A 12446-nucleotide genomic window follows, 5' to 3' on the forward strand; every position below is an offset into this window, starting at 1 on the left:
GGAAATATCAAAGCCATCGGGTTTTGGTCTTCATTTATATATATTTATGTTTGTGGAATGTACAAACAGAGCCATCCAAGCCTTCTCTGCAGGCAAAGTCGGTTTTGTGGTCCCACCATAAGTGCAAGGGCCTTATTGACTCATTCCTGACTCGGGAAGTGGAATGAGGAGGACAAGGAGCAGAGATGGAATGGAAAGATGGAAGAGAGAACCCAGCAGGGCTTCCTTATCTTGCTGTCCCTGAGAAGGATGGCATCTGCTTCCCACTGGCACAATCCTCCAGGAAGCAGCTCCCAAAACCTCCCTCAAGTACAGAGCAGCAAACCTGGACTTGCCATGCTGCAGCTGGGGCAGGGGCCTTTGTGGTTGCTGCTCATGTGCACACAGGGAATGTCTTGTTAGCATCTGAATATCGTAAATGCTTCATTTTCTTGTGTGCTTTAGTGAATAATAACAATTTTAAAAAGCATATTTCCTTATGAGCATTTTAGTGTTTGTCTACTCTAAAGGATGTGGCTGGTGGGGTGGAAAGGAAAAGAAAAAAACAAACCAAACCCAAACCCAGCCAAAAATAAAGCACCCTCAGTCACTGGGAGGCATTTTCAGAATTGTACTAGTGTGTTCTGTGACCAAATATCCCACCTCATCTCAGAGTCCACAAAGCTCAGCTACAGTTAAAGCAGAGTCGTGCCTGATGCCAACAGCTTGGGGCAGTGCCTGCTCTCAGGGAGGGTGGGTGGCAGTGCCACAGAGCACTCAGCACTGTGCAGGACAGGACTATAACCTGCTCTCCCAGATTACTCTGAGGCAAATAATCTCTCAGGGCTTTTCCTACTACATGCAAAAGATAAACAACCAAAAATTATGAACTCTATCAAAAAGGTTACAAGCTCATCTCATCATTCAGGAATCAACATTATCACTAAGTTAGGCAGGGAATTTTTTAACATGTCAAAGGAGAGGGGACAGTTGGTACTAAATCCAATTGGCAGAATAATTTCATTCAGCAATTTAGATACCACATAACCACTTAAGATTGCAGTACATAACTAAAATTGTATCTTTACTAAAATTTTAAAGTAATAAATAGACAATTTAAATCAAAAATTGGATGGAATCTGTAACTGAGGCAAGGTAATCACAGTTCTTCAAAGTGTCATTTGGGGAACTTACCATCAACTTAAATGCACATGGTATATTTACTTAGATGTGTCTTACCTGTAAAGATGTTTAACAAGTCAAAAGAAATATTATCTGGAGTTGGTGATGTGAGCTATATTGTCTATAAAATGAATAATAGAGAATTAATTAATTAATGGGGGAGTTGTGAGATCAAAGCTGCTGATGTTTCTGACTCTCCTTCCTCTCTCTCTCTTTGCAGATCAACAAGGCTTCCCTGCAGTGTTGGGGAGTTCTGTCCCACTGACGCCCTAAGAGTGGCAGCACACATTGTGCTGATGTGGCTTTGTTGATATCAGCACTGAACTCCTACGTGGCATCTGCTGTGACTACAGGGAGAGACAGGTCTGCTTGAGTGACACAGGTACCAATCTACCTCAGAGAGCCTTGTCTGGGGATGAGTTCAGCACAGGGGAACTGTCTCAGGCACTCCATCCTCAGGCTTTCCACTCTCACCAGGTGTGGGCAGTACTCTCTTCTGATACCAATTACAGAGAAAGCATCACAGTGGCCTTACAGAGCTACCTGGTCTCTTAGACACAGTGCCAGTGAATTTCAGGAGCTTGCAAAATATCTCCTCTGATAGGCCCTTTCCTTGGTACACCTTCTATCCCATTGCAAGCACAAGTTTTGGCTTGCCCTCCCTTCCCCTCCCCAGACTGTGTCATTCAGCTTCTAAATAATCAACTCCAAAGCTTTTCCCCCAGCCTCCAGTCTGCACCACCTTCTGTGCCTTAAATCCAGCAGATTCCAGGTCTCTCCCAGCAGCTCAGAAGCCACAGTTCTTACCAGACTCTGGGGAAGTTGTTTGGGGTGGTGACACCCATCACTGCCAGTCCTGGCCTGAGGCAGCCACAGAGGAGCACAGACCCAGCACTGGGACAGGGATCTCTGCTGGAGCGTGTGCCGAGTGCTGTCCCCACACTGGGCACTCAGCGTGGCAACCCACAGGTGTGCCCTGACCCTGGAGCTCCTGGCTTATCCACAGGAGTCAGGCAATAGTTAATCCTGGCAAGGATTTAAAAAAATTAACAAAAATCAAAACCAAGATCAACTAATCAAACAAACGGAAAAAAAAAAAAAAAACCACAAAAGAAAAAAAGAGTGGTACAATCTTGCTATTTAACTGGGACTTTTAACATCAGAAAAACATCCTGAGACCCCAAAAATGCATCTCTGGGAGTCACAGGCAAGTAACACCACAGGGGGGCTGGTTCCTCTGTCTTTGCTGACCTTCTGTCTCAGGAAGTGGTACCTCTCTGTCCCAAGCTGGGATATCAAAAAGCTGCTGCTGTTCAAAGCCACGTTGTGCAGGCAGCCCACAGGTCTCCATCCAGGCAGCAGAGGGGAATGAGCCCATGGCAGTGCTCAGAAATACACAGCACCTCTGTCCTAAGGCCACACTTTGCAATTCTCTCTGTGGCTGTGCATGATGGACAGATTCCTGCTGCAGACTGCAAGCTCAGCTGATTGCTAGGAGGTGAGTTCTGGACAAGATGGGAATAAAAGCATTTCTGTCTGTGAACTGGAAGGAGGTCAGCAGGTCCTGCAATCACAGAGTAGCCTCTAGGTTGTGGAAGACAGGTAATATAGAGAATGGAGAACATGAAGGAAGGATGAGCTGGTCCATCTCCAGCAAGGAAAAGGCAGTATTTAAAATTCACGGGCTGCTCTGCACACTGAGTAAATAGAAAAAAAGCCCAAAGTAAACCCAAACCACCGAAACACAAAAAACCTCCCAAACCAGACAATTTACCCTCAAGGGTGGCTGTGGATTAGGCCCTGAGTGTTCTCTGCTTTGGTGAACGATGCAGGACCAGTAGCAGACTGGTAGCACTCAGTAGCAGACCAGCACTGAGAGCAACACTGACTCCCCTGGCCTGACACTGTTTATGTCCCAAACTCTCAGCAGAGTTCCATCCTGACAAAATCTATCCAGAGCCCACAGATTCCTTCCCTGGTACCACTATCCATGGTGTGTTGTGCTGTCATTTTCTTTGTCATGAGAATGCACAGGAGTTTGTCCAAGAAATTTTGGAAATACTCCCCATATCCTATTCTCCTCCTAATGGTAATTGCCTAGGCCCAAGGCAGAATAAAGCCGTCAGAATAAACTGAAAACTGATGAACTTTTCCAGGGAATAGAGGTGGGCGTCTCATTATTCAGGAAGTTGGTGATTTGAGTGGAGTGCAGAAAGAGGAAAGGCACAGAGAGAGAACAGCAGCAGTGGTGAGACAGTGGCCCTCGCGTGCTTCTTTGCCAATTGAACCCCAGTGTGGCAATACCACATCTTGCTGGTGGTTTCCAAGAATGGCCAGAACATGTATTTCTATTCCCAGAGCATAAGGAACTCCTAAAGAATTGCTTCCATGCCAGCTGGCCTGACAAATAGGTATGTGGAAGAACACTGTTATATGTGTGTGCTCAGAAACAAACACGTGGGAAGTGTAGCCTGGCCTGCATTAGGAGCCCTCTAATCATGTGCAAAGGAGAGCAATTCCCTGCCAGAGTATGATGTTGGGGGTTGCTGGTTTGCAAATCAAAAACCAAGGGTTCTTAATTCACACTAACCCAGAACACAGCTCCAATTTGATATGAAGAGAAGATGGTTTCATGATGAGGACAATCAGATATTGGAGCAGTTTGCTCACAGCAGCTGTGGGAACTCTGGCCTGGGAGATTGTCAGCAACATTCAGCAACCTGTTCCAAGTTCAGTGTTGAGCCAGAGATGGGACTGAAGACATTTGGAGACCTTTCCTCCCTGATTGATCCTGTGCTAATTCCTCATTTTATGCACAGCCATTCTGAAATGGAGGGATTCTTCTTGTATTATTTGGATACACATTTTTTGGGCACAAGGATTGCTCTGTGAGCTGATGAAGCACAGGCAAAGTGACTTTCTCCTACTCTCACCTATCCAACTGCCACAGCAAGTCTTGGGCTCCTGCAGCTGGCCAGACAGCCCTGCCAGGGCACATAAATACAAGGGAGAAGCATTTGGGATTATCTCCTGAGAACAGTCTGTTCTTTGGCTGATTTGATAACCAGAATTTGGTACTTGCATTTGCACCTGCCTGGAGTTGTGTAGTATTACAGCTTTGGTGGACATTTCTTTTTCAAAGCTCCAAGAAATTTGCTGTCATTTCCAATACTCAAAGCTTTTAGTTCAGTGCTGTTCACCAGTTATTATCAAGCCTCCTTCCTTATTTGGTTTCTCTCCTCATGGTGCTGCTGAGAAATGGTGGAATATGGGTACAATCCCAGGTCATGCCAGCTACATCCTCACTGCTTTTCAGTGCCAAAGAGTCCCTTAGGTAAGGACAAATTCTGCTTGATGCCCTTTGGAAAGCTTGGTCACATTAAGCAAAGTTTGTCTCTGCTCACAGCTATGCTGTAAATACATTGCCCAAAGTTCATCAGGTTTCAGGCCAGCCTTCTGCAAATGGTAACCTCAAAGGCACAGCATGGTCACAGATATATCATTGAAATATAAATAATTCGTACAGAAAAAGCCTTCTCTTGAAGAGAAAAATCAAGCATTCAAATGCTTCTCCCAGGACATGGATGTGAAGTTTAGGATCAACATTAAAAACCAGTTGATGAAACCAGTTCAATTTTTTTATTTAGTACTAATGCAGTGTTTGTCCTGGTAATATCATGAGGCATAACTACTTCAAACAGGTGAGGTTTCATGGAGCTCTCCACTCTTGGAAGTGTCTACATCCTAACACCATTGCCCAGTGCAAAGCCAAGCTCTTGCTATATACTGGGATTTACAAGCAGCAGCACTCAGTTGTGTGAGGATGCTGTTTGCACCAGCAGTGCAGGGGACTTGCAAAGCTCCAGCTGCATGTAGCATCCCACTGCACATCCACCTGCATGTGCCACAATGTTTTATCTCTGCCAGGGCAGTCAATTTCAGTGTTTTCTGCATATGGATTCTAGGTGTCTGTCACCACAGTACTTCAAAATTGATCTGGTGTTTTAATCTTGCAGGCTTGGAGATTTCATGTGTTAAGATGATCTAGCTGGAGTAACCAGTGACAGGATGTTCAAAGAGGTCTTGTTAATGTCTCTCATAAAAGCTGAAATGAACTGCTATGAAATCAATGAACATTTAATCAGTTACTGACTACAGTAATAAAAAGTGGGAGGATACCTGTGTGTCCTCCAGAGGGATTCCTGTTTGGACATGTAGATTTATTAAAACCTTAAGTAGAAGAGTGGCAGTTGATTATTTATCAACTTACTTATGATCACAGAAGTGTAAAGCAGCTGCAGAAGTACCTTACAGAGTTCTGATTGATCTCCTTGCCCTCAGGGACAGCTCCCTGCCCACCAGGACCCCCCAGGCCCTTCTCCTCAGAGCTGCTCTCCAGCAGGTGACCCCCAGCCTGTCCTGGGGTCTGGGGTTACTCTTCCCCAGGTGCAGGACCCTGTATTTCCCTTTTCTGGATTTCAGACAGCTCCTCTGCCCATCTCTGCACCCTGCTGAGCTCCTTGGGAAGGACTGGCTGCTCCTCCCAGCTCTGTGTCACCACTGACCCTTAAACAACTCATACTGAGGGGCACCACTGGTGACAGACCCCCAGCCAGACCCTGTGCCAGTGTTTATGACCCCCTGCAATCTGCTGTTCAGCAGGTGTTGATGGGGGAGATAAAACCTTCAGCCAGCTGTCACAAACAGCACTACATTAATCACTGCCAGTCAACAAGAAAACTCAAGGGCAGAAAATACTCAGATACTATATTTAAAAAGAAGTAAAAAGCTTAGCTGCTCACCCACACTATCTGAGACTTGACAACAGCACAGAAAGCAGCATCACAGTAAACTCTGCATGCCATAAAAGACAGTTTCCTCTTCTTCCATGAAGATTTTGCTGGAATGTTTTGCCAAGAATTCCTGTGCATGGCATCTTCCTTTTTTTGTTAATGGCACAATGCCACCCATGTCACACTCCTGTTTGTGGCTCTTTTACACAATGCAGGTTTTGTCACCATGATTTGCAATGAAACGCATGGATTATTTATTTCATATACATATGTTTCAAATACTTTGAAATAGTCATTGAAAAGGTGCATTCTGTGTATTTATGAGATTACCAGCTTTTATTGTTTTCTAAAATATTTTACAATACAGAGACCCAAACCAGTAATTCCTGACAATTTCAGCAACTGTCCTGTGGATGAACAAATATGTTGGTAAGTTTTTGTTGACAGACATATACATACATCCACTTTCTAAGCTTGCACATTTGGATTCACTGAAAATGATGACTAAATATATCTATAAGCTCAAAAAGCAAATGATAAAGTCCAAGATTACCAACAGTGTTTCATAGTTACCTTGAAAAAGATTTGTTAACTTCATTACAGTGTAGCTTCCTAACATGGCATATCTACTTACCTGATACTTAGTTTTAACACAGATCTGCTGTAGTTTTACAACCCAGTTTTCAATGTCACAAATGCATATTTGACACGATTACAGCTGGCCAAGTTGTAACTGCAAACAAATGTAGATTTTACAGTGTTCTGCTACAATAACCCATGTTTGGACTAAAGCTAGTTTATATTTTGACTCATTAATTTATCCACAAATACTGATTTTGAGTATATTAGTGTATTTACTGTACTTCTGAAAAATCTAATCACAGAATACTTTTTCTATGGTACAGTAATGAATATGGCAGGAAAGCAGATTTAAATATACCTATAATTTAAACTCTTAAAATAGTCTAAATCTTATTGACACCAAAAGGCTTGATAACTAATAGCCATGCTCTTCATATTTTGGAATATCAAATTATATGTACATATACACAACATAGATAGGCTCTTAATAAAAGCATTTAGTCTATTTTACAGTCTTCTCTGTTCAAGATAATCAGCCTTCACAGATCTAACATTTCAAATCACCCAAAAATCATTAGCAGTTAAAAGGAGATTTTTTTTTTTCCTGCAAATATGTGCTGGAAATAGCCACTCTTCTGGGGCTTATGCATAATTTATATTTCTTTTGAATGCCACTTAAGATCTAGATGGAGAACTCTTAGTTCAAGTGTCAACCCACATAAAGAACATTTGTAATAAATCCCAACCCATGACACCTGCAGATATTTCTGCTACAAATAACCTTCTGTAACAGATATTTATTAAATACAGTATTTTGTTTTACAACTCCATTTACAACTTCAAGCCATGCTGACAACACAGAAAGATTACTACAACATGGAAAGAGCTTTCATTCAGTCAGGTGGTGACTAAATCTATATCATAATTTAAGTATTAATTGATAAAGCATACAAAAAGGTGCTTAACTACATAGCATTTAAATAAAAAAATACTGCATCTTTCAGACATTGATAAGAACAAATAAAAAATTAACTATAATAATCTTCAAAATTCAAGTTGCAAGTTACTGAAGGTCACTTAAAATAACTGATTAAACACAAGTGAGCATAAGCCACATACCTGGGGTAGGATGAGGCATAAGCATAGAAAATGCAAAAATGCTTAGGATCCACAAATACAGACCATGTGGAAAGAAAAAGTTTAAAAAGTATTTTTTCCTATCATACTATTTTTTTCAACCTATCTCTTTTCCTTTGCATTGTGTACAAGTTGTGAAAACAATGTCAAGCTTTTGTCATTCATTCAGCCTTATTTCAGTATCAAGCTCTCACCTTTTCATTAAAATATATACACTCTATACATCCATTCAGTTTCTTCTCACTTCACCTAAATACACTGTACAGGCCTACAGAGCTCTTGTGACACTTCTGTTTATTATTTTGTCCTTTGTCACTGGATTGGTTCCACATAGTTTGCTGGGTATAAACCAACTTGTCCATTGTCCAGGCGTCCTTTGCACCAGCCCTGCTCATCCTCATTCTCCATTTTGGTTAATTCATCCCCTGAAGAAAAGAAGGAACATTTTCCCCAACTTAGTGCAAGTCAAACAAATCTTTCATTAGGCTTATGGTCTTGAGGTTTTATGGGAAACATGGAAGAAAATGCTACACAGATGGAGCAACTCAGAATTTGCTTGCTAACTTCCAGACTGTCCATTCAGACATTTATAAACTGTAAGATAACTTCATTTTGACTACAACACACATGTGATATTCCACATCCTCAGGGCATACTTTGACTTTTGAGAGCCTGCAGACTCCAAGATGCTCCATAGGAGCAGAGGAAGCTCCACCTCAGCCAGGCAAAAAAGGCTACATTGAGTAACAATTACCTCCTCCCTTGCAATTTATTTGTGTCAAATGCTTTACCTAGATAGAAGTGATTTGTGTTTTATCTTAGCAGTAGGAAATAGATGATGAAGATATTAATCACTTATTACAGTCCCAAATAGTAGAGAATCTTGGTGTCATGTAAGAGAATATAAACTAGCCTAAGGACTATTAAATTCTTTGGTAGAAATGGACAAGCCTCATATTAGATCTTCTCAAGACACTTATCTTTATAGCTCTTCTCTTAGATAAAAAGGTCAAAGCTTTATCTCTTCCAATTTTAAAGTTTATCAGAAAACCAATACCCATTATGAACAAATGTTTGGCACTTCAGACTCTACTTGGTTTATGGAGACATATTACAATTTTTCCACTTTTTCTAATGCTGCAGACTGAGAGTGTACAATTTCAAACCTTCCATGAAATGTGTGTTAATAAAGAGTAAAAACAATGACTACCATAAACTCACATTTCAATGACAGTATGCCCTAACAAATGCATTTGTATCAAAGCTTGGGCTTGTAAACTCAGTGATCCTGGAGGTCTAAGAAAATATTAACACTTCAAAGTGTCATCTGCACAGCAGTTACAATGAAACCACTGCGATGATAAAAGCAGAACACACAATAATACATTCTGACAATATTGCAGGGACAGCATTTCCTGTCCTATTCTCAGCCACAGAGGGCCACAGGAGGGCGAGACAGACACACTGTAAATAATTATGTCCCATCCTCTTACATGCTTATAAAGCCTCTCATAAGATATGAATAACTTGCTCTTTGGAAGCCTCCCACAGCTGTTTGCCAAGAGAAAAAGAAATCAAAAAGCACCACATGTAAAGGTACTCGACTGAAAAACTGAGTTTCATGTATTAAAGTACATTTAATGGACACTGTCCAGAGTATGTATTCTGTAACAAGTATTTAGAAGCATTCTGTAGGTAAATTCTGTGAATACCCAAGGAAATCCCATCTGAGAATATCCATGTACATTTGAACAAATCCTTCAAATGCATTAATCCTCTGTTGACAGCTGCTTAGGAGTGTAGGGATATCTACAGAGGAACAGAGGATTGAGTACATTTTAAATTGGCTCCCATCTATCAAGTGAGTTCTTTTCCTTAGTTTTTTTCTATGTTCAGTGTAAAGCTAGTCACACTAACACTTCTGCTTAAAAATTAAGTACCCATTCTATAATTTAGCATCTGTAAGAGGATTCATGGTCTAGCACCTCATCCCTTTCCTACAATTCTATCAATCCCATAATTTGGTGTTGTAACATTCTTGAATGTTCTTCCTTCAAAGTACTGAACTCTTTTTAAGTGCACTCTGCACATATCTCACAGTTCATACCTCCTCTTCTTTATCTGTACAGACCTCCCACACTGAGAGCCACTTGGTTGAATGGTTTAATGCAAGTGACACAGCTGGTACTCCAGCACAGAACACCTAACTTTGTATTTAACCATTACATCTGTGTATATAAACACTGCATAATTCTGCCAAGGAAAGATTCATTACTGTAAACCCTTGCTGCTTCACAGGAACCATAGATATATTTCAAGAGGATTAGCATGCTTCCATCGCCTGCTGAGAAAAAAGGAGCAGTTAAAAATCTATAGAATGAAAAGTAACTTTTGGCTTGTGTGCATTCCACAGAAAGTACCAGATGTTTTGTTACTACTGTACTTCTGTCAGGGCACAATCAGCAAGGTTCATGGACAAGTAACCCATTCCTCCACTCTGGAAGCCTACAACACTTGTCTACAAAGAAGAAAAATCAGATGTTCAGTGGTTTCACTAATAAATAAGGAAGGAGGTGAGTTAGAGGCAGAGCACCACCACCTGAGCTGGGGGGTGTTTTGGTTCAGAAAGCACAAACTGCATTTAGGATATGACTTGGGGACACACTGTTCTGAGCACCACCCTTCTCCATCAGCAGAACAGACATCCTGCAGTTCCCTGATTAGCTACAACATGGACTGGTTTCCTAATTTTCAGCCCTAACATCCACCTAAGAACCACAGCAGGTGGTATAGATACAGCACACTTCTCACTAACCCCAGCTGAAAGGGAGGCAGAACCAAAAGCTTTCTGGAGTTTCTTTTCAACACTTAAATCCTGTTTTTCTCTTACAATTAATCTGGTTGTTACAGGAGATGGGAATGAACAACAAGCAAATAGGAAAAGAGAAACTCAGAGTGTCTATCGCTCTCATTTGCACAAAGTGAAATTCTGTTTGCTTTTCCTAAACTACTCCTTCAATCTTGTTCTGGAATTCCTGGTTGGAAAAGATTTCCTGCAATTGTGGGCTGCAGACAGAAAAAACCACAGCAGCTGTTACTGTCACCAAGGAAGAAAAGGGAGAGAGAGACTTTTCAGTTCTACAGGTCATTTTGTTTCACTTAAGATGGTAAGAAAGGAACATCTCAGAGACAACCCAACAAATTCCAAAGAGCTAGGAGTCAGTGCTGCCAAACAGGGGATACCAAAATGCATTATTAGGAGGGATGATGATTAAATAGGATCCTGCATGTGGAGCTATACATCCAGAGAAACAGGTGACTTCAGAAAATAAAAGCTAAAGAGAAAAAAAAAAATCCCCAGCCTTTCTCCTTTTTGACAAATATTTTAAAGTAAACGTTACAAACTTACCAGCTTTAAAGCTGAGCTCATCCTGCTCCTGGCCCTCGTAGTCATAGAGTGCACGTACTCTCACCTCCATGGCAGGAGGGGTGTCTTCATCAAAGGGATTGGTGTCTCCATTCGCATCGGTGGAAGAGAAGGGGTTGTTGGACTCTTCATCAGACCAATCTGTAGGGTAGCTTTGGTTTTTCTCATAGCTGCTAACACTGAAAATCAATTTTGAAATTACTCTTTCCTGCTTTTAAAATACTATACTAGAAATACTACTAAGATACCCCTAAATATGCTTAAACTCCACTCGAAGGCCTGGTTTTGAAACTTTCTTTCTGCTATCTTGTCATCTATCTTTAACTGATAATACCTCACTAAAAATAAAAACATCCTTGCAATGCATCTACAAACTTAGAAAAAGCAAAGCCAATACATATCAATCTCCCCACAAACACAAAAAACTTCTCTATCAAGAAATTCACATAATCCATGGGATTATTTACTCTGGAAAGGCAAAAGGGATGCCACAGTTGATGAGAGGAATTATCTGGTTTAGGTAAAACATTTAAATTGCTTTGCACAACCTTCCTCCCAAACCTCTATGCAATCTCCACAACAGCTTCCAATACTTTTTCTATATTGCAATCCACCATTAAAAAACTTCATTATACAGCAACAGCTCAATCATTTAAAGGGAAGTTCACTGTTCAGCATGCACATGCCAGTTAAGAGTGGAATATCCCTAGAGTGTACACTGAAGCAACAGGCAGCTGCTCGAGAAGGTCCTAAACAAAAAAAGAAAGCATCTTAAAAGCAGATTTATTTAGTGAGAAGACACAGAGCAGTAAAGCTCCAGAAACAGTTTCACTAGAAAAACACAGTTCTAACATTTCATAGAACTGGGAAAGGAAGGAAAAAAAGCAACAACAGTTCTGTTAGCAACTGCCAATAACCACAGTAGTTTGAAGCCAAAGATCAAGCAACAGATATGGCATCTGTTAAAAAAGACAAGTTAGGTTACAGTGTTGCTTACACAACTGCTTAAAAACACTTCATGCACTGACCAGTGTAGTATTATAGAAACCGAAAATAGAAAACCCTGGATAGAGAAAGTGCGAACGTGGAAACAATTAAAAAACAACTTTTCACCAACTTTTTGATCTTATTGTCCTCCTTTTCACTGACAGTACTCCCAGTATCTTCTTCATCTTCAAAGGGATTGTAACTTGATTGTACTGACTGCACTGTGTTACTCTGGACACTAACACTGCTAATTTGGAAAAGAAAAAGCATTATGGTGATCCTATCTGTATAAGGGAACATTGTCACTGGTGTCCCACTAAGCAGTTTCTTAGCAGACCCCTCCTTCAGCCAAAAACATT

At 41.0% G+C, this 12446-nt stretch overlaps 1 protein-coding gene across 8 annotated transcripts in view; it reads right to left on the bottom strand.

The window, feature by feature from the left end:
- Positions 1–6271: 6271 nt before the first annotated feature.
- The window catches only part of PACSIN2 (protein kinase C and casein kinase substrate in neurons 2), a 53142-nt gene continuing 46967 nt past the window's right edge, over positions 6272–12446 (bottom strand). For 4 of the 8 annotated variants that reach the window (XM_014881193.2, XM_088164787.1, XM_088164789.1 and 1 more), the window contains exons 9-11: positions 12218–12334; positions 11083–11279; positions 6272–8098 (exon numbers count right to left, since the gene is read on the bottom strand). In XM_014881193.2, coding sequence (XP_014736679.2) covers positions 7986–8098; positions 11083–11279; positions 12218–12334 — 427 coding nt within the window. In that variant the 3' untranslated portion in view covers positions 6272–7985. The remainder of the gene's footprint in view (positions 8099–11082; positions 11280–12217; positions 12335–12446) is intronic. The other 4 variants (XM_014881212.2, XM_088164791.1, XM_088164790.1 and 1 more) reach the window with 2 other exon arrangements.

This window comes from Sturnus vulgaris, chromosome 5, assembly GCF_052056855.1.
Source record: "Sturnus vulgaris isolate bStuVul1 chromosome 5, bStuVul1.hap1, whole genome shotgun sequence".
Classification (NCBI taxonomy): Eukaryota; Metazoa; Chordata; class Aves; order Passeriformes; family Sturnidae; genus Sturnus; species Sturnus vulgaris.